This window comes from Chrysemys picta, chromosome 14 (genome assembly GCF_011386835.1).
Source record: "Chrysemys picta bellii isolate R12L10 chromosome 14, ASM1138683v2, whole genome shotgun sequence".
NCBI classification, from domain to species: domain Eukaryota; kingdom Metazoa; phylum Chordata; order Testudines; family Emydidae; genus Chrysemys; species Chrysemys picta.
The window spans coordinates 27,475,628-27,497,786 of NC_088804.1; the positions used below are offsets into that span (position 1 = coordinate 27,475,628).

Below are 22,159 nucleotides of genomic sequence, written 5' to 3' on the forward strand. Positions count from 1 at the left end.
ATCTGTTTGCCGCTTACTAGAACCAGAAGTGTCCACAATACTGCTCCAAAGCAGGGATGGGACAGCACTTTCTGGGCGATGCTCTCTTTTCCCCTTGGGACAAAGACCTTTACACCTTCCCTCCATTTCTTCTTCTGCTGCAGGTCCTGCTAAAGATAAAAAGGGACGAAGCTCACGTAATCCTGGTTGCTCCTATTTGGCCAAGACAGACCTGATACCCTTACCTGATGCAGCTTGTGATGTGCCCGACAATCTTCCTTTTGACCACTCTGCACCTCCTCTCACAAGACAAAGGGCGTACCATACATCCCAACTTGGGGATTCTCCGCCTCAAAGCATGGATCCGAGGTGGCTCCAGCACGTAGAAAGCTCATGCTCAAGGGAAGTACAAGAAGTTCTATTACACAGTAGAAAGCCCTCCATGTGATGCACTTATCTGCAGCAGTGGTCCAGGTTTCAGATTTGGTGCACATCCCAACCAATCTCTCCCGTGTCAGCAAATCTCCCACATATTCTGGAATATGCTTTGACCCTTAAAAAATCTGGGTTATCCCTGCGCTCTCTCAGGGTACACCTAGCACCTATCACAGCATTTCACCAGCCCATAGAGGGGTACTCAGTACTATCACACCCACCTATCAAAGGGTTCCTTAAGAGTATAACAAACAAACCACTTCCCTCAAACTCTACTTCCTATCCCTTGTGGGACCTAAACCTGGTACTGAAAAGGCTGACCAGGCCCCCATTCGAATCTATGTTCAAATCTATGTCACCAGTTTGCTGACATACCTATCAAGGAAAATGGCCTTTCTGATAGCAATTACCTCGGCTAGAAGAATAGGGGAAATAGCAGCTCTGATGGCGCATCCCCCTTACATAATATTCTTCCCAGACGAGGTTACACTCAGGCCACATCCAAAGTTCATTCCTAAGGTAATCTCCTCTTTCACCGTGTGCAGTAACAGTGGTTCTTCAAGATGTATGTCCCTATGGGTGCTACACAACCTGCCCTTGTCCCTCAACTTCGGAATTCTCATTTACGACTCTATTGTAGAAAAGGAACTGAGGACTGTTAGCCCCCGCGTGTTGGCTAGCCTCCTGGCGCAGCATGAGGAAAGACGGTGCATGTGTAGGCCCAATGGACACTGCTACCAAAGTTCTACAATCAACGGTGCGGGGATGTAGACACACCTACAGTGGAGCACCCATTGGGACACACATCTTGAAGAACCATAGTTACTGCACAAGGTGAGTAACTTCTTCTTTCTCACCTAGCAGCTGAAAGCAAGGATTGGGGAGAGAAAAAGCAAAACTCTTCCTCTCAACCTCTTCAGCAACTGGAAGTTAGGGTGAGCAGAAGTAAATGGCCTCTTCCAGCACTCATTCACCAGCAACAACTGGGGCAAGGAAAAGCTTAAGAACCACTAATTTCCCACGTCCTTAGCAACATCACAGAATCCGTGGTAAGGAGCACAGTAAAAGAGATAAAGATGGATGTCTCAGAATTCCATTGTCAAGTATCAGGGGGTAGCCGTGTTAGTCTGTATCTACAAAAACAACAAGGAGTCTGGTGGCACCTTAAAGACTAACAGATTTATTTGGGCATAAGCTTTCGTGAGTAAAAACCTCACTTCTTCGGATGCATACACTCTATGCATCCGAAGAAGTGAGGTTTTTACTCACGAAAGCTTATGCCCAAATAAATCTGTTAGTCTTTAAGGTGCCACCAGACTCCTTGTTGTCAGAATTCCACTGCTTTGTTTTCGGACGGACATCCAGTTGTCTGAGAGCCCTGCGGGCGCTAGGGGGCGCTGCTCCCTGGGACACTAGGCGGCGGCTCCTCCAGCCGCGGAACTCATAGCTGCCCGCGTGGCTGCCTGACCGAAGCGGCGCGCGGTCCGGGGGCGGGCCCCCCACAGGCCCCGCCTTGAGGACTCTGTCGGGCTGCAGTGCTGAGGGTTTGTGCGGGGAGCGGGCGCGGTGTCTCCCGGGTGGGAGGCGGCGGTGGGACAGCCCCGTCAGGCGGGTCCTCGGCGGGCCCGGGTGAGGTCACTCTTTGTGGTGGCCGTGGCTGCTGTTGGCAAGATGGCGCCGGTGGAGAAGAAGTTGCTGGGGCCGGAGGCGGCTGGTGCCGCCGAGATCCCCAGCGAGGAGGAGGAAGGGCAGAACCTGTGGTGAGCTGGGCCGGGGGCTGGCCTGGGCTGCTCCCGAGGGTCGGGCGGGGCTGCGGTTCCCGCAGTGGGGCGGGGCGGGCTGGGGCTGGGTCCCCTCCCGGACGCCCGGGGGAGCGGGGTGGCAGCCTGGCCGCGGCCCCGCCGTGTCAGGAGGGGGCCGGGCGGGGCTGTCGGCCCCTGCCGCCTGCCTGCAAGGCAGCTTGGGCCCCCAGCATCCCTGCCTAGGACAGGCGAATATCTCCCACGGCTCCCAGCCGGAGCTGACCCGCGGAGCTGGGGCGCAGTGGCGGGGCCTGCGCTGCCCGGGTGGGTGGGAGGAGGGATTGGATATGTGGGCGCCGCGCGTGGGCTCGTACCCGCTTTGGCCTGGCCTGGCCCCCTCGGGAGACTCTCCCTGCGACCTAGGATTTCAGGAACTGAAGCCCCTCGGCAGCCCTGGCCACAGCGCTTCTGCACTTCCTGGGTGGGGACATGAGGTGTAGAGAATGACTTGCGTGTAGTCACATAGGAAATCATGGCAGAGCTGGGGATGCTCTGTGGTCTCCCAGCCCTTACGCTTTCACCACTAAATGATGTGTCTGATTTCATCGCCTGGTGTTAAAGGCAACAGAGTAAGGCCTTCACCATAGGTTAGTGGCAGTCAGCAGTCATAGCTTTAGGTCTTCTTACAATTAGCAGGCCTCTTCATTAGAGGTTCAAGTTTGTAAAAAACGATTTGCTGTTAAATGTGTCATTGAGGCACTGCAACATTCTTTGTCATAAAAGTGAGCAGCTCTGATAGCTGCCTTTCAGATTATCTGAGCGAGGTATCTGTCTTGAATATTTTTATTTAGCGATTTCATAGCTGGTAGATATCTTTTCTGAATGGATGACATTTGACAGCTCTGTTTAAATATCTGCTAATAAGGGCTTTGGCGCTGACATTTACCTGATCTTTCTTTTTGGGTGCCCCACTGGCAAACTAACAAATGGTGCTGTCCCCATAGGTCCTCAATACTGAGTGAAGTTTCCACCCGGTCCAGGTCTAAATTACCATCAGGCAAAAATATTCTTGTTTTTGGTGAGTAGTATCTTCAAGCAGTGGAGGGGGTTGATTTCTTAGAAATAATAAAGTATGGTTCTCACACACAACAGGGGTTTTTTTGGTGGGGAGGGGGAGAGAGGTGGAGTTAAATGATTTAACAAAATTGGTTCAAAACTTTGTATGGACAAAACCATGAGTTGATGCACTTAATTTGACTTTAAACCTGGCTTATATCAGTTTAGCTTGCATTGGTAAATGTATACGTGCAAACTAACCCAATATAGCAGGGCAAATATAGATCTGCATTTGCACTGGTTTCACTTAATGTGTTTTTAAAATAACTTTAAATGGGTAGACAAGGCCATTTTGTCGGAGTAGAATTGGCCCATCATGGGTGATCATAAATTTTATCTTTTCTTTCAGGCAGCAGAGATGTAGTAAGTATGGGATCCCCAAGTTGGGTGGAACTTGAAAAGTTGCTCTGGAACTGGCTTTGCTTATACTGGGAATTAAGAGGTGGAATATCAAATACATCAATTGATGTTAAGATATAGATAAACTTACTTTAAATGCATGAGGTGCTATGTGATGTCCCTGTCCCCAGACTAGTGAACTGTCTAGCCTCATGCTGTTAGACTCTATATTCAAACTAATGGAATATGTTTTTGAATAGTGCAGCTGCTCTTCTCACTTGTCAACCTACAAATTGACAAATTTAGCCCCAAAACTTGAGGAATGGGGAAACACAAGACCCCCTTTACAAAAAATTGTAACCTCTTAAGTTTGCTTAGAAAATCTTTCCAGTAACGAATACACTTCTGAATGTATCTTTTTGCTGTACAAACTTATTGGCAGGTGATGACGGTTCAGGTAAAACAACACTTATGACTAAAGTACAAGGAGCAGAGCACAGCAAGAAAGGAAGAGGATTGGAATATTTGTACCTAAATATTCATGATGAAGACAGAGATGGTAAGTTACATGCTTTCACATGTAGTCTTTTGCTGAAATTGAGTAGTTGACACATTTTCATAATCATTATGGGTGTCCCTAGTGTATCTTTGGATTACAGTGAAGTAGCTGTTTCAGCATTCCCTTGTTGTATACGTTGTAAGAAATTGATATGGCTCATAAAAGAAAAATGCATTTCACACGTAGAGTATTGTGTCTTTCTCTGCCCTTCTCAGAGTCTGGGCTCTTTAAGGAAAAATACATTAGGACAACTTGTTCTCAGAGGATCCATTTACTTGCAGGATGACATTTTGCTGATGTTGATTTACTAGTACATTATTCATCCTGCCTACACTCAAATAAAGGTGCATATCAAGTCTTGAGCTACAGGAAGGATTCTTAACATATCCAAGAGCAACCAGGATCTTAAATATGGATTTCATAACTTCTTATTGTAGCCAAAACTTTTTAAAATAAGTTATATGTAGGTTACAGTCTTCTGTATCTTGTGTCTTTGGTTAGGTTGTTACCATCGTCTACATAATGGAGAAATTCCAGTAAGCATGGTTAGGTGAGTGAAAAGGAGATCTTAAGCCACTGACAGAACCAATATTTCCTTTTCTCCAAACTGGGGCTTGTCTTTCCTCTTTTCCTCCTCTCCCACTTCCCAAAACTTGTTGCTGGTTTCATTGCAACTGTTCTCCAGCACACTGGAGGCAAAAGACAGGTTAACTAAAAGAGTCAGCATGGTCCACTCCTCTGCCACCCAAATGGATACTCACATCTGCAGTAGTGCCTCTTCTATTGGCCATTATTCCTGACTGCTTGCCTTCTTCAGAGGGAAGTAGAGCACTGGTCTGAAAGTCAGGAGAGCTTGGTGTTGTGCCACAGACCTGCTGTTTGATCTTGCACAAGTCACTGTGCCTCTGTGTCCTTATCTATAAAGTGAGAATATTGATATCAACCATTGTTTGTAAATGCTTTGAGCTCTCTAGACGAAAGTGATAATGGTGTTGCTCTTCTGTGCCCCTGAAAATAGAGGACCTTAGGAGAAGTGCATTGGCCACATTGCTGCTTGTGTGTAGGACTGACACACCTCATGCTCTTATCGATAGTCAGCAGTGGCTCGGTACTTCCTTATGAGTCATACTCCTTGAATCCAGAGACAGCTAAAGTCGTCTTCAGGCTGTCGTACTATATTTGACCCATAGGCTATGTGGTCTTGCTGGCAGAGGTGGTCCTCCTTACGCCTGGGGGTCTGGAGATAATTAATCAGACATAAAACCTGCTGCAACTTACCCATCTGTCTCTCTCAAAGCAGTGAAGATGTTATCTTCACTGCTATCTCCTCTGCCACCCAAATGGATACTCACATCTGCAGTAGTGCCTCTTCTATTGGCCATTATTCCTGACTGCTTGCCTCCTTCAGAGGGAAGGAATTTGCGATCTGCAACAGTACTTTCAACCAGCAGGAAAGGATTGCTCCCTCCTCAGTCTCTCTTATAGACCTGGGTAACTGGCAAAGCACCACTTTCCTCTTTGGAGATCCATTCTTTTTAGTCGTCCACCTTTCTGAGGAGCAGAAAAAGAGAGCAAAGGAACTGGGGAGTGAGAAAAATGCCGTGTTGAGTAACATCCAATGAGCAGCTTACAGTGTTTCAGACTTTGACTTATACAGCAGCATCAGTGTCTTTTCTAAGATGGTATGTCTGAGTCAGGTCATCTGCCTTTTATCAGGGACTCAGGCCTGTGTCAAAAGAGAGGATTCCTCAAGACCAACAAGATTCTAGAGGAAAATGAAGGGCACCAAGTCAACATTAGGTCCCTGGAACTCTTTCATTGAAGCAAGAAGAGAATGTCCTTTGCATCTTTCTTTGGTTCTAGAGACCATTATCTGGTATCTTCATGTTTCCAGACTTGGGTCCAGAAGAGTCTTAATCTTGGGAGGAAAAAGCAAAATATGTTGGGCAGAGAACTGGCTTGTCTTCCCTCCCTACCTAATTTAGCCTTTAGAAGCAAGATGATAAACTTGATTGCTCATGAGTCAGATAAACTCTTACTTTCCTTCTTTCACCCTTTGCTTTCCTCTTCCCTCCCTCCAAAATCCCATTTGAGCATTTAGTTCATTTTCTTGCAACTTCAAGTAGAATAGCTATAGATTGTTAGGCCCTAGAGACTTACCTTGAAGTTGTTGTACTTACCTTTGTCCTTTCTACCACATCAGAGATTTCTGCCCAATTCTTGGGAGTGACTGACATCTCTCTTGGGTGCCAAGTTATTCATGTAGTCCTTTTCTTGGATAACTGGCCAGTTCAGGCCAGTTATTGCCAGGTATTAGTTGTTCAACATTACGTGCACACTATTTTGATCTGTAGGTCTCCAGACATATTAGAACAAATCCACTACTTTATTTCTACCTGAAGAATCTCCTTCATAGCGTGTTATCCCCTACTGTACCTAGGCCAAGGGATTTATTCCATAAAAGAGGTTCAGGGACACTTGGCAAGCAAGAGGATCCTCCAAGGTCAGTGAGCCTGTACCTGAAGCTAATGTCGCTTCTTCCACATACGTGACACTTCAGCTCATCTGAACATTGGTTGTCAGCAAAATTCACTCAGTGTGAATGACCTGGAAGCCTTGTATTCCTTTGAAAGTTTACCAGACCCTCTAATGGTGAGAGTTCCTAGGGATTGTGATGGAGTTCATTTCAGTTTCTTTTCCCTGGCTGTGTAATCACCACTAATACATCTCATCTAGGTAGAGGAGCACATTGTCAAAAGCTGATGTAATCAGTGGAACGTGTGGAAGGTGAGCTCCATATAGCTCTGTTACAGCATATTTATTTATAAAGTGGCTTTTAAAATCTTTTCTGACACCGATCAAGGGCAGCGTTGTTAAGTGATAATGGACAAGACAGCAGAATATTACATCAGCAAGCAGTGAAGTGGCAGGAGACAAAGGCTTTGTGGGATTGATGCACAGTGTATTACACTACAGATAACATGTAGAAAGAGCATGCTATCAGACTGCTTCACACTGCAGGGGCAATATAAGCAGATTCTGACCATGGTAGACTTGGTTAAAATAGGACCATTCTTCTACGGTTGCATTGCTGTTTGTAACAGAGATTAGTAGTCTTAACTGCAGAGCAATTCTGGGCAAGATTGTATCACAGATGTGTGCTGGTTGGGCTTGTTGCTCCAGCATGAAACAGATGCTGTTAGTACACATACCTCTCATCACAGCAGAAATGGAGGCTCTTGTTGATGTCATTGGAGCTGCCATCTCAGGACGACAATCTTGTCTTGCATCCCATTTGGAGCTGCTTCACTTTATGGGTGATTGACTACCTTTTGATCTGATACACCACATGTAAATACAGGAGATTCAGCTGCAATGAGAGAGCCTTTTCCCCTTTCGAGTAACAATTCACCATAGATGGTTTTCTCAGTTATCCTGCTACCTGTAATCTGTTTCCATATTCTGCCTCAATGCATCGTTTTATTTTTATTTATTGTACCCTAAATACATTTGTCGTCCTTTTATCTTAACAAGTTGCAGCTGTGTGCATCTCAGTGTATGATGTGCTAAATGTTTGATTCTTTATTCAGTCATCTCATTGTCACAACTTTCCAGAAAGATCTAGTTAACATCTTCCTATCATGGAATAGGTTCTGAGTGGTGGGATGTTGCAATGACGCTGATAAAGTTGATAGGCACACTATTCAAACCCTGGCAAGAATGCTCTTTATACTACTTGTTTATAAAGTAGTTACACCTGAAAGAAATATGAGTTGCAAGCTTTACTACTGATCATCCCACTGAACACAGAACAAATTTTGTCCTTCATCTTCATCTCTCATTAAATTGAAAAGGTGACCAAGTTTGACACAAATTGGACTGTTTTTCCCAGCAACTTGATTTTACTTAAGTAAACTAGCCTCCATATACTGGATGCTAAGATGGCTTTGAGCTGCTGTTTGGATGGGACTAAGGCATTTAGGAGATAAATAAGACTGTGTAGCCATTTGGAATCAGTATAAAGCCATTTTTTCTTAGGCATGTGCTCAGTGGATTAGGCTGTGCAATGAGACATGATTTATTATTGAGAGTCTTAGAGCTCATGGTACCATAGTTAAGTCAACATCGATTTAAACGTTTCTGTGGGGTTGCTAACTGGAAGTGTGTACCTGAATGTATACAAAACCACTCGACTGGTATCTAGAACAAGTTGGTCATATTAACTTTCAAAAAGTAATTTTGCAATTCATGTTTTTATTAAATATTCTCAGCCCACCTTCCTGGAGCTTGTACTATTTGCTATACTTCCACAACTGGAAATGCAGATGACACTTCTAAAAAATAGAAAGTGGTTGTTTAACATTACTCAGCCTGACTTCCCCTCTGTATTCTCATAGGACTTTTGGGTTTAACAGAAGGGACTGAGGCAGTAGGACTGCTTGGCCTTTCTATAATTTCAGCTCCAAACATTCAGTGCTGTGAGAGTACTTCTGTGGCCCCAAGGGGCACTGCTTTCTAGAAGTTTCAGAAGTGTGATCGGTTCTGGGGGAGGCATATATCTCAAGTGGGAATATGCAGCAACAAATCTCCCTAAGAACCACAGTTACTGTGATGAGTAACTGTTTAAAGTAAGTGGATACTACGAGGAAGCACAGATGGGAGACGAGACATCTTTAATCTAATTAAAAGCATAACCGTTGACCTATTTTCTGGGTTGATGGTACTTGGATAATGTAACTGAACCAAAGTCAAGCAGTAAATCAACTTTTGACTGTTTCCTGAGTTGTTAATTTTTAAAGTCAGTTTAAAAAAGTGGTAATATTTTTAACTGTATATGTTCTCCGTGTGCTCAGTCTTTTATCCTCTTCATCTTTCTAAAGTGTCCTGATGAAGTCTCAGGTTTGTGACTCATTGGCTTAACCATGTGAGGATGGCCACATTTGCTATACTTTAGATTATTTAAAGTGCAGCTTGCACCAACTGAGTTTTAAAAAACAAAATGTGAAGTCATCTTAGAACAGTGGTACCAAACTGTGTGGCATGCCCCCCTAAGGGGTTGTGAAGGAATGTTTTGGGAGAATGCGGAGGGGCCTGAGCCAGCCCTCATAGCGGATGGTGAGGGAGTGCCACTCTGCTCTCAGCTCTGCTCTGGCCCTTCCCACAGCCTCAGCTCCTGTCTGCGACTGCTGGGGAGGTGCAGGCAGACTATATTAGGGGCAAAAGGGGGCACGTGACTTAAAATATCTACTGAATTTACAATACATACACATCTTCAGTAGAAAGTTCAAATTTTCATGACAATACTTATATGCAACATGTGAGAACACATCTTGCTACAAGAATGGAGACCAATGATTGCTAATATTAGATACTTCAGTGTTCTTGGCAGAATATTGGTTTGCATAAAGATTAGATGTACAGGTGGAGTAGGGGTTAAATTATATTGCAATTCCAGTTGGACTTGTTTATAAACTGATTACTTTGATATCTGCATTTTCAAAATTATTATAAATGTGTATTTTAACCTCTCATGCTAGACTTGCAATACTTTGCAGGATTCTGGCTAAATATACTAGCACCTAACACAGTGAAGCCTTAATTATAGGCACAACTGTAATAATCTCATGACATACTTGGAGTCCAAGTATGAATACATATGCCAAATTCAGCTGTCCTGTATAATATATTAAATGAATGATTGTAACACATTAAGCAGAAAGTATCCTTTTATAAAAATGAAATGGGTACTTAGGAAAAGCAAGAGAATACAGATGTTCATACCTCTTTGCCGCTAAGTTAAAACCAAGATTCTTACAGAAAGCAACAACTCATTTTACAGGGACGCTGCCAAATTGCTTTGTTGGTGTTCTTTTTCCCTAAGGGATGGGCGGTACACATACTCATTATGTTAAATGCGAACAGGCTAGACTTGCTGGTAGCTAGCTTCTACTCATCTTCAATTTGGCACTGTAATACCATGTTGGTTTGCTACTTACTGATGGGCTAACGTGGCTGCAGCAAAAGGCACGTTAGTTTGAGGTATAATTGCCTCTTTTCCTTTTCAGATCAGACTCGCTGTAATGTTTGGATTCTAGATGGAGACCTGTATCATAAAGGGCTCTTGAAGTTTGCTGTTTCTGCAGAAAACCTGCAAGAGACCTTAGTAGTCTTTGTGGCAGATATGTCTAGACCGTGGACTGTTATGGAATCTCTACAAAAATGGGCCAGTGTCTTACGTGAGCACATTGATAAGCTGAAAATTCCCCCGGAAGAGATGAGAGACCTGGAACAAAAATGTAAGTCTGGTATGATTTTTCTTACATGGCTTTTTGCATCTTAATGACAGTTTGTTTAAACCGTGTCTTGCTGTACTACTTTCCTAATGCATAGTACTTAAAAGCAGGAGATGGCTAAATGTAAACGTTGAAGTTTTGACTGCAACACTGATTTTAAGTGATTGGACTTTTTATCAAGCTTTTAAAGAACTCCTCCAGCTTTTGCTTGTATTCACTATCAGAATACTAGTTGAGTTAATCACTCTTTGAGTAAGGGATATAATATTTCAAGTTGCCTTGTATTTGAGCCTTCGTGCTTTCATTGAAATAGATCAGTATTTAATCAGCCAACTTTAAATATGATCAAGCTTTTTTAAAAAAAAATCTACCAGAACACTTACGCTTTTCTCTCTCCTCACTGTTCTGTATGTAGCTGTGTGTACATAAATACAATACTCACAAATATATACTTTCTCTAATTCTCGTCTACTTGCCTGTCCTTTAAGGTTGAGTATCCGTGGTTGTATATTCCAGTGTCAAACTCTGGATTATGATCTAGGTGAAAGAATGCTTTAATAGGATTTTGCAGGCTATAAACAACCACAAATCTTAAGTATGGTGTTGAGAGGAAGGGTACACTAAAACACACTATCATTTTGAGGCTAGTGGTTTCCCTGTAATGTACTTTCTAAAGAACTACATTCCTGGGTATATTCATATGGCTAATATTCTGAGAGGAACTCTTTAAATGTATTTGTCACTCTAGAATGTCATTTTGTAATTAGTCAGGGTTGTTTGCTACATGAAAGAGCACTAAAAGAGCAGAAAACAGCAGGGAAGCAAAGGGAGGCCGGGGCGGGGGGACGATGTGTGCGGTTTTGCGGGGGATTGCCCACACACACACACACAGAGGCGAGGCGTGGGGGAATACATGGGGTTACATGCCCCCCCGTTTCTGCAAGCGCAGAGCTGTCCAGCTGAAGGTTGCACGCCAGTGGTGAGGTGGGGGATGGATCTGGCCATGTTAAGGAGATAATGTTAAACCTATAAAAGGCATTTTTAATGTGCCCATCATAGTGGTACCCTCTATTGTGTGGAGCCTATTTTGTTCTACCTCTCTCATTCAAAGCAAAAGAAAAGTTATCGATTCATTTGTACCACTTCAAACCCACAACTTGTCTTTTCCATTAAATGCCACTTGGCAGTGTTTTTGGAGAAGGCTAAGGATACATTCCTGGAAATGAGGAGGGAAGGTGAAAAGGATCTTTTTTGTAACTGATTCTTTAGTTTAACTGAAATTTTTTTCCCAGACATTTTTTCTGTTTGAATCTGTGCTTTTTAAAATACTGTTGGGTGTACAGTAGAACCCTGTTTATCTGACCCTCCATTAACTGGACAACCAGGACTCCAGGGTCAGAAGCAGGTGATCTCCCCTGTGACTGCTAGAAAGTTCTGCAGAATGGCATTGTCACATTCTCTGGTTTATCTGGATTTTTAATTATCCAGTCTGGTCCTGGTCCCAATTAGATCAGAATAAACTGGGTTCTGCTGTATAATTCTGTTCATAAAACTAGGTGTCAGGAGAACTGGACCCCTTGCATAGGTCATCCTCCCCTGCCAACATCTAAATAAATTAGTGCTAGCGCAAGATTTTTATTTCAAGCAGCCCTGAAACATATCAGAACTTTGAGATAGCAGAGCACAAAGGTTAAGAGACTTGCTGAGGTAGCCTGAGGATGCGTTCTCTGTCCTTTGAGCTGTAAACTGAAGGGTAAGTCAGTTTGAGTCTAGATACAGCTGAAGCAAAGTTGTTAGTGTACAGTGTGAGGATCTTGAAAGATCATAGTGGCCTTGTTTTGGGATCTGTATATCAAACCTTTTGGAATGAGAAGCTTGTATTGCTCCTTACTATAACAGATTCTGAGAAGGTGATTGTTATGGGGAAATGTTAGTGACCTTCATGGTCTTGGTAGGAGGGTGGATAAATCAAAGCAATTTAAATCCCTGATTTTAATAATAATTTAAGTCAGCAAGCAGGAAACTTTAATTTAAATAATCAATTTTAATAATGTTTGCATTTGTACTTATTCCTCTAAAGAAAAGTTCATTCTCATTGGTTGGCAATCATTAAAACATTTGATTTGCTACTAAATATAGACTTTACACTAAATTTGATGCTGCTTTTTGCTAACCAGGAAGATATTTATATTCATGCATATTTATTTAAGCAATTATGTAGCTTAACTTTTTACTAAGTGATTATGTTTTTACTTGCAATTTGTATCAAGCGCTATTTGGACGCACTTTTTCTGAAGCTGACAGGCTGTGAAGATCATGTTTAGAATGCCCTGTGCAGACCTAAATCCACACTGAGGCTATGTGTATACTGCACACCTTACAGCAATACACCTGTGCCACTACAGTAGTGCCGCTGTAAGATATGCAGTGTAGCTGCTTTTTGTCAGCAGAAGAGAACTTTCCTGCCAACAAAATAAAACCACCCCCAACGAGGGGCGGTCGCTTAGTCAGCAGGAGAGCATCTCCCACTGACAAAGTACTGTCCACACCTCCACCCCATGACTAACCTTAGTAGGCCACCCAGCCTATCTGGGTTGGGTGGTGGGTTGCAACCAAAAGTTATAACTCAAAGGTAGGGGGCTTAGCTCAAAAAGTTTGAAAACAGCTTAGGGTGCTGGGAGGAGGTAGCTAGGGGCTGTGTGTGGACAGGGGGTAGCTCAACTTGCAGGGAGGGGGTAGCTGGGGCTGTGTGCCCAGGAGTGGCTATGGGTGTATGGAGAGGGGTACTAAAGGCTGTGTTCAGGCAGCGGGTAGCTTAGGGTGCAGGGAGAGCATAGCTCAGGATGTAGGGAGATGGGTATTAGGGGCTGTGTGCTGGGAGGACTCCCCTGTGGGTCCCTGTTCCCAGAGGGGTCTGCCAGCCACGGAGCCGGGTCTCCCCACCCCGGGGGACTCTTACCGGTTGCATCTGCGGTAGCAATGGGGGCTGGGAGCTGAGGAGCAGCTTCAACCTGGGGCACCAGCAGGAGTGGAAGGAACGCTGCTGCTGTCTGCTCCTCGGCAGCAGCTGTCCCACAATGTCAGGCTCCGGCTTCCCACCTCTGACCTGGACAAGGGGCGGGGAGTGGAGATTTGGGAGAGGAAGGGGGAAGGTGTGGTGATGCCCCTGGGACTGCCGTGATCTTGCGCTGCAGGTTTTGGGGGGGGGGGGGGGGGGATGCCCTCCATGTCCCCAACTCTGCCCATGGGCTCAGAGTTTTTGGCTCACAGGGAACACCAGGGCTGTGGGCTCCAGGCTTCAGCCCCACGGGGTGCGCCAGGAATCAGGGCTTCAGCCCCATGCTTCCCAGCTTCAGCACCGTGGTGAGTGTCGGGGATAGGGCTTCAGCCCCGCGCGGGGGTGCTGGGGATCCGAGCTTCAGCCCCACGCCTCCCAGCTTCAGCTCTGCGAGGGGGTGCTGAGGATCAGAGCTTCAGCCCTGTGTGGGGCACTAGGGATCAAGACTTCAGCCCTGCGTCTCCCAGCTTCAGCCCCATTGGAGGCGCTGGGGATCAGGACTTCAGCTGTGGGGTCCCAGGGACCCCTTGAAAGGGCTCGCGGATCCCCGGTTGACAACCACTGATATACAGCAAAAAGGCTTTTTGCTGTCTTTGAAGTCTGCTGCCAGTTGTAATGCCATGTAACGGGGTTCACACTGCACCCCTGGGTATTCGTCCCCTGGGCCTCCCTCTATAGTGAGTCAGGGACACTTCAGTCTGGTGCAACGCCCGAGCTCTTCATTCTCAGAAAGTTTCCCACCACCAGTTCCCAGCTATATACAGGCGTCACAGCTACTTTGCCTACCACAGGCCTGGCCAGCAACAGACTAGGAGGCTCCCACTTCCTTCTGTGCCTGACCTTTCTCTTTCCCTCTTCCCCCCTTCTCTGGCTTTCTCACAGTCTTTATAGTTCTGGGCTAATAAGACTGGCAGGTGCGGCCAGTTACCAGGCAGGCACGGGGCTACTCACCCATCCTTGATTGGGGCTGGAGTGGCAGGAGCTGATTAAAGGCTTCTCAGCCAGTACCCTGCCACACTCCACCACCGGATTTCCATTTGCTGAAGTCGGTCTGAACCATCTGTTTTGCTCAATGATATGCAGCCTTCATAGCTACTGAAACTTGTCCACTACGTAGGCTCGTTGGGTAGCATGCGGTCAGATCAAGAATTGGCATATTTCAAGGTCATTCTCATCAAAGTAGTCCTGATGTTTCCTTTTAAACAAAGCGAAGAACTTCAGCAGCCATATTATATGTCAAGTCCCAAAAATGTTTCCAGGCTAGCCACTGAGGCTTCTGTCACTGAGGGAAATGCTTCCATGAGTTTTTGTTGGAATTAAGTGTCCTAGTTTTCAAGGCTTGAAATATTGATATGAGGACATCATGGAGCTCTCTTTGCCATAGAATAATTTAACTATTTTGAATGAAGGCGCGTCCAGGTCGTCTTATACTTGTTGGCCTGTTGAAACACTAGTGATGACTAGGTTGTACTTGGTACATTTGGAAAGTAGTAACAAGCCATTAGAGTTCTTGTTACCAAGACATGACAACCTATCACGTCGCCCCAGGATGCAGTCACAACCAACCCTGGCATGGAAATCACCTAAAGTGGTCAGCTTATTACATGGGACTGATGTAATGATGCTATCCGGGGTTTGATAGAAGTCCTTATCCTCATCTGGATTAATCATTTTCAGTGCATGTGTTGATGATCAAAGCATAATGAGTTTTCACAAAGGCCAGTGTGGAGAAGCATAGGTCTGTCGTTGACACCATTTGGCAGGGCATCAAGTTTGCAAGCAATCAAAAAGCAAGTGGCAAACCCCACACCAAAGCATCTGCATTTATCCTCAGATATGCGAGTCCAATAAAAGATGCACCTTCTTCTGGCTGCAACTCACCAGCAAGTCTTGTCTCACTGAGTGCTTCAATATCCACATTGTACCGTGCCAATACTCTGAGTGTTGCAGTTCTACATTCAGTTCTGTCATCTCTGTCAGAGCATGCAAACATTCCAAGTTGCAAAATTTATTTGGGTCTTCGTTATATTTAGATTTCAGAAAAGCTGGATGACCAGTCAAGTATGGCATTCTGAGGGTATGTCTATGCCGCAATTAAAAACCTGTGCCTGGCCCATGCCAGCTGACTCAGGCTACATCTACACTACAGGGGGGGGTCGATTTAAGATACGCAAATTCAGCTACGTGAATAGCGTAGCTGAATTCGACGTATCACAGCCGACTTACCCCGCTGTAGGGACGGTGGCAAAATAGACCTCTGCGGCTTCCCGTCGACGGCACTTACTCCCACCTCCGCTGGTGGAGTAAGAGCGTCGGTTCGGGGATCGATTGTCGCGTCCCATCCCCGAGAGGTCGATTTCTACCCGCCGATTCAGGCGGGTAGTGAAGACCCAGCCTCAGGCTTGTGGGGCTTGGGCTAGGGGGTGGTGTAGATGTTCAGGCTCAGACCTTGCAGTGTCGTAGAGCCCGGACTCCAGCCTGAACCTTAATGTCTGCACTGCAATGAAATAGCCCCTTAGCCTACGCCCCATGAGCCTGAATCAGCTAGCACAAAAGATTTGGGAGGAGCAAGTATTTTTTAGGGATCTTTTTCCATCCTCTCCTCCATTTGAAGAAACAGCACTCTCTAGATAGGGCTGCTCTGACACCCAGGAAAGATACAAACATGACATCTTCTCTAGTCTATGATGAACAAGCATCACTCCACTCCATCAGCTTCAGGAAAAGTGCCAGCAGTAAAACCGTGCTCTTTATATGATAAGTCAATTTAGCTAAACCTTTTGATTCTGTAAATCATGAGGGACTCTGGAAACATTTTGTTCATCTTTGGATGACCTGCAAAGTTTATTTCTGTCATTTGGATGTATATATGCGCTCCTATCAGAGTCTGCAAAATAATTTATACCCCACTGGAAAAAACTCTATTCTGCTACTGCTGTTTGATCCATCAAAGACTAAGTGTATCTAAAGCTGTCTTAAAGGGCTCCTTTATATATTGAAACTGAAATAAATGTTCTTAAACAAATTTGTTTTTTCTGTTTCATATGAATGCTGATGAATGCAGCTTGCTATTAAGGGCTGATCTCTGGCATTTTAAACAAAACCCAACATTTAGTTTAAGGAAGAACAAAGACTCCAGAATTTAGCAAACAGGTGTTGAAAAAAATGGCACAAATCTGAGCTGTACAAGCAACTGACAGTGTTTCATTTAGGAGATTGGTATTTCAGAAACAAAGTATATCTAAGTTTAACAGCCAATAGTTTTGCATCTGAAGAAGTGAGGTTCTTACCCACGAAAGCTTATGCTCCCAGTACTTCTGTTAGTCTCAAAGGTGCCACAGGACCCTCTGTTGCTTTTTACAGATTCAGACTAACACGGCTACCCCTCTGATACTTGACAGCCAATAGTTTGAGCTTCTTAACAGTTTTGACACCAGTTCATCTCCACTTATATCTGCACACTGCCTAATCCTGCAAAGGCATTTGGGAATTGAGTGCTGGACACCCTCTGCAGGCTTGGGCCTGTTAGGGTAGACTTTTTTGTTACAATTACTAACTGAGCCCTGAGGCTCCATGTTGCTTTTACTGAAAATTCAGTGGCTTTTATTAGTATAATAGCAGTCGTTTGGTATCTTGAAAGGCTTTGACTTTTTCATATTTGAAGATTTTTGATAAAGCCACTCTTTTGTAAAGAAAACATCCTACCATCATGTGAACACAACCTAGCACAGTGGTTCTCAAACTGTGGGTCGGGACTACAAAGTGGGTCCCAATCCTGTTTTAATTGGGTTGCCAGGGCTGGCATTAGACTTGCTGGGGCTGGGGCTGAAGCCAAAGCCAAAGGGCTTCAGTCCTGCGTGGTGGGGCTCAGGTTACAGGCCCCCTGCCTGGGGCTGAAGCCCTTGGATTTTGGCCCCCTCACCCGGGACGGTGGGGCTCGGGCGGGCTTAAGCCTTGGTCCCTCCTCCTGGGGTCATGTAGTAATTTTTGTTGTCAGAAGGGGGTCTCAGTGCAATGAAGTTTGAGAACCCTTGATCTAGCAGATTACCACTGATAGCTTTGCTTTGTTACCAATAATTTAAACTGAGCACAAAATAGTATTAAAATATATTTATGGTGATTGTCAAGTTACCCCATCATGGTTTAAACCTACCAGTAGTATAAGATTGTGTGTGGAAGAAAGGACTTCTTTTAGTCACAAAAATGTTTGTGTTCATGAAGGATTACATCACTTCACATTTCCCTCATGAGAGAAACCGTGAACTGATTATTCGGTGGTAAAATGAGATGCATATTTTTTGGTCTTTATCCCTGTTAAATGCTTTGGAATAAATTACTTCCTCTAAACTTGTGCGTGTAAATATACATAATACTCCTGTATATTCTATATGTAGTGTTTTTGGTGCTTTCCATACTTGTATTGGAATTTAAACTTCCATGTGGTTTGATCACAAAGGTGCAAAAGAGTAAAGTCTTTCCTTGATACCAGTATTGCTGTGGCCTCCACGTGCACGTGAGAGGGCTTCACTTTAGTTTGGAACAAAAATAACTGTTCTTCAAGTAGCAATGCGGTATGGAGAGATCGTCTATATAGGAAAATGCACTTGGAGATGTGTTTTTTTTCCTGCTGTGAGATCTGTCTCCAATATCTACTATTTAAATGGAGGGGGGAGTTAATAAATAGCCTTCGAAGAAAATTGTATTTCTGAATTTCTCTTGGCTGCCAGTTCAGTTAATGGTGATAATTGGAATTGGCGGCTGAAAAACTCAATATGTCACCTTGAAAGTAAGTAGTGGACTGTTTCCCCTTCCCTCTTCCCCTGCTGTTTTGGATGTATGGTGGTAGCAAACTGTGTAGTGTTGGGTTCCTCTTTCCTTGGTCTTCCTACCACAACTTCTTCAGACATGGGGGGCACCCTTCTTCTTTAGAAGCTTATGGTGGTTTTATTTTGAGAGCATTGGTTTATTACCTCTTCAAAGGTTTTTCCACTTCACAAAGCTCAGAATACCAGTTGGTATTGCTATATTGTATGAGTCAAGTATTTTCATTTTGCATTTTTGAATTATTTTAATACTCAGTTTCAAAAAAGTCTCTTTAGAACCACGATCTTTGCCAAATCTCATTTTGTCTACATAATTCATTGCAGCTCTGCTACATAAATGGGGGCCTTTCCAGATGATTTAGATTTCATGTCTCACATACTAAAAATAGCTTTTAATATAATCATGCATTCAGTGTGCAGATAGTGGTTGACTTCCTGTAAGAGACAATAACAGCAAAAAAAGAATTGCTTTGTAAACTAGGAGTGGCTGTTTAATTTGGCGTTTTCTGTACTTGTTGTTTACATTTTGCAAAAAAGCTTATCTCCAAAGGGTATGGCTAAATAGTATTTGCTTGCAGTTATAGATGGCAACTCTTTCAGTAGGCTTGTAGTGAATACAAGTTACAGCCCTGCTTTGCTGTAAGTTACAGTGAACTGTCTGATGTAAAGGCACAGAAAGCTATCGTGTGGGGCTTTTGGGCCTGAACTACCAGAAGAACCCTTTTATTCTTGATGCTTTTGTCAGTGCACACTTAAAAATACTACAAAGTTTGTTTGCTTTGAGTGCTACTTCTATGTTCAGCTCTTAACTTCTAGATTTCTTATTTATTTTTGTGTGTGTTGTGATTTAAACCTTCAGTACCCTGAATTGAATGTGTAGCTTTTCTGAGCCTGAAACCACTTTTCAGAAACAAAATTTTTGTTCAGCAAGGCTCCTAAAATATCAAATTAGAAATCACTTGTTTGAGTAGTTATTCATCTTATTTTCTTGAATTTTTGGCACTTGTACTTTAGATTTGTGATCTCCGTTTTTTAACTGTTTCTAGATTTGAATATCAGCAGTCACATTAATTCTTCTTTTTTAACCACTAAGATTATGATTATTTTTATGTTTCCATTGGCTCCCCCTGCAAATACAAAACATAAAGCTCAGTATCTTCACATTGTCCAAGTTATCCATAAATATAATTTCAGAGTTCACTTCAAGTTGTTGGATTGTTTCGTGGCATGGAAGCTTATTTGATATTGCATGATTTTAATCCCCCCCAAAACAGCATAGTGCACTGTTTGGTGGTGATAGCACTACTTGCTCTAGAGATGGGAAGCACCACTGCTTTAAAAATCTGGGGAACAATATCACTTTCCTTTAATAAAACATTAGCCAATGTACAGAATTTCATGTAATACTTTTCCTTACATTCTTTATATTACCATGCTTCCGTACATGCTCAGAGGAGTACCATGATGATATAATGCAGTGGTCCCCAACTGTGGGGCACATCCCCCTAGGAGGGCACGGAGGTTCAGGGGGGTACGGCAGGGCCCGGGCCAACCCCGACAGGGCATGGGGAGGGAGCACCACACAGCCCCGCTCCGCTCTGGCCCTGCTCCTGGCCATGACTCCACTCCTGGCTGCAACCCCAGCTGGGGCTCTCAGCCCTGCTCACGACCATGACTCCTGAGGGGGCCTGGACAGATTCCATTATGGGTGGGGGAGGGCCAACATAAAAAGTTTGGGGACCACTGATGTAATGGATGGATTATTATTATATTATCATTGACTTCAGTCAGTGGTGAGACCTTGTTACATATGCCAACTTTTTTAAGTGAACAGCCACAAAACCTTATACTCTAACTTGTTTTTGCGAAGTGCTACATTAGCAGGATTGTCATTAAGTGCTTCTATTTGATAGCTTGATACAGAAATAAAATTAAGTAAATCTGGGTTTGCAAACTTTCATATTCATTACTAAGAGGTTTGATGCTTAGAAAAGTTGAGATTTAAGTTGAGACACCCTAAAGGATCCTAATTTTCAGAGGATAAGTGCTAAGCACTTTCTGAAAATCAAACTTCCACAGTCTGTCTAGTTGAGTACGCAAAAATTGAAGCACCGAGAATCACTAAACTCTCCTGAAAATGTTGGCCTTTCTATTTAAATTAGAGATGTGCTTTGGATTCAAAAGCTGAAAGCTAGTAATAGCCAAATTCCAAAACCTTATTTTTTTTATTTGGCTCAATAGAAATTGTACAATTTTTTGAAGCTCAAATTCTGTTCTCAATTCATGCGTTACCTTAAAAAGGTTGTTGAGAAGATGTCCCAGCTGCTCATAAACATATAATTGTCTGAAACTATTTCACTTTAATACAAATTTTAAAAATGTATTCCCGTCTCTTACCTTACAAAGATCTTTTTTCATAGTTATAAAGGAATTCCAGGAGTATGTGGAACCTGAAGAAGGCTACCAAGGATCACCACAGAGAAGGGGTCCTTCATCATCTGGCCAAGAAGATGAAAATATTACTTTGCCACTTGGAGAGAATGTGCTGACTCACAATCTTGGGATCCCTGTGCTGGTGGTTTGTACAAAGGTGAGCTTGAACTTGAGTTTACTAGAAAGGTTAGTTACTTTTCCTTTTGGAAGATACTTTGATGCAGATGTTTGCAAGCTGGAAGTGAAAGTTCTGGATTTAGAGTAGATAAACTTACCTGGCAGGGGAGATACCATGATCAAAAAGGTGGCTTTCCCAGGGTGAGGCTCATCCCTTGCACTGCAGGTGTGCTGATCCCTGCGATTTCCCCAAATGTGGGAAACTCAACTGCATAATTGGTGCTAGTGGTGGACTGCGTTCGTGCTTTCCCCTGGGGAAGGGAAAAAAAAAAAAAAACCTTTTTGTTGTATAAACAAGACTTAAAAGTGTTAGATTTTTAATTTTTTCTTTACCATAGAAGGATTGAGAAAGACTAGTCTTGTCTTTTCAGTTTGGATGAAAGACATATTAGAGGTCTAAAACGTGGACTTTCTCCATTCTTAATTGAAAAAGAGAAGATGTTGATCAAAAAAAACTTTTCTCCCAGTGTTTTGAGGCATTTGAAATAAATGCTTCCTTTTCCCATCAGATTTCACTTGCATAGTATCTCAGTCTTTCCTTAAATAGTATATGGGTGGTAGTGTAGATGAGATCTGAATTTCTAATGTAAAAAAGTCAGTTGAGAAGGGTACTTTCAAGTTATCTTTGTACATCATACAGTTACCTAGGTTACCACATGAGAAGGTGTTTAGCAACTAGTGACTTAATGAAAATAGCATTTCAAAAATACACATTTATGGCATCAACTCAATTTCTGGCATAAAGAATGGATATTTGATGTGGCTTTAACTTTTAACTAGACACTTTTTGTCTTTGGTACCTTGTGAGCATTTTACCCATTGGTTAATTAGTGCAGTCTCCCCAACAAAAAGCGTGAATTGAATGCTGATGAATACAAGGGAAGATGTGTATAGTAGAACCTCAGAGTTACGAACACCAGAGTTACAAACTGACCAGTCAACCACACACCTCATTTGGAACCGGAAGTACGCAATCAGGCAGCGCTGAGAATAAATAAATAAAATCCCCATACACAAATACAATACAATTCTGGGCTAAACATAAACTACTAAATATAAAGGGAAAGTTTAAAAAAAAAAAAAAAAGATTAGACAAGGTAAGGAAACTGTTTCTGTGCTTGTTTCATTTAAATTAAGAGGGCTAAAAGCAGCATTTTTCTTCTGCATAGTAAAGTTTCAAAGCTTTATTAAGTCAATGTTCAGTT

General features: G+C 43.4%; 1 protein-coding gene and 1 non-coding gene across 2 annotated transcripts in view; both read left to right on the forward strand.

Annotated features, from left to right (window-relative positions):
• Nucleotides 1-1,879: 1,879 nt before the first annotated feature.
• Nucleotides 1,880-22,159, forward strand: part of DYNC1LI2 (dynein cytoplasmic 1 light intermediate chain 2) — a 35,193-nt gene continuing 14,913 nt past the window's right edge. Inside the window, 5 exon segments of the mRNA XM_005310877.5 lie at nt 1,880-2,174; nt 3,161-3,234; nt 4,054-4,170; nt 10,236-10,466; nt 20,765-20,934. Of these exon segments, the coding sequence (XP_005310934.2) occupies nt 2,086-2,174; nt 3,161-3,234; nt 4,054-4,170; nt 10,236-10,466; nt 20,765-20,934 (681 nt within the window). The 5' untranslated portion in view covers nt 1,880-2,085.
• Nucleotides 21,045-21,208, forward strand: LOC112060591 (U1 spliceosomal RNA). Its single transcript, XR_002889875.2, has one exon. It is a non-coding gene; the product is annotated as a U1 spliceosomal RNA (small nuclear RNA).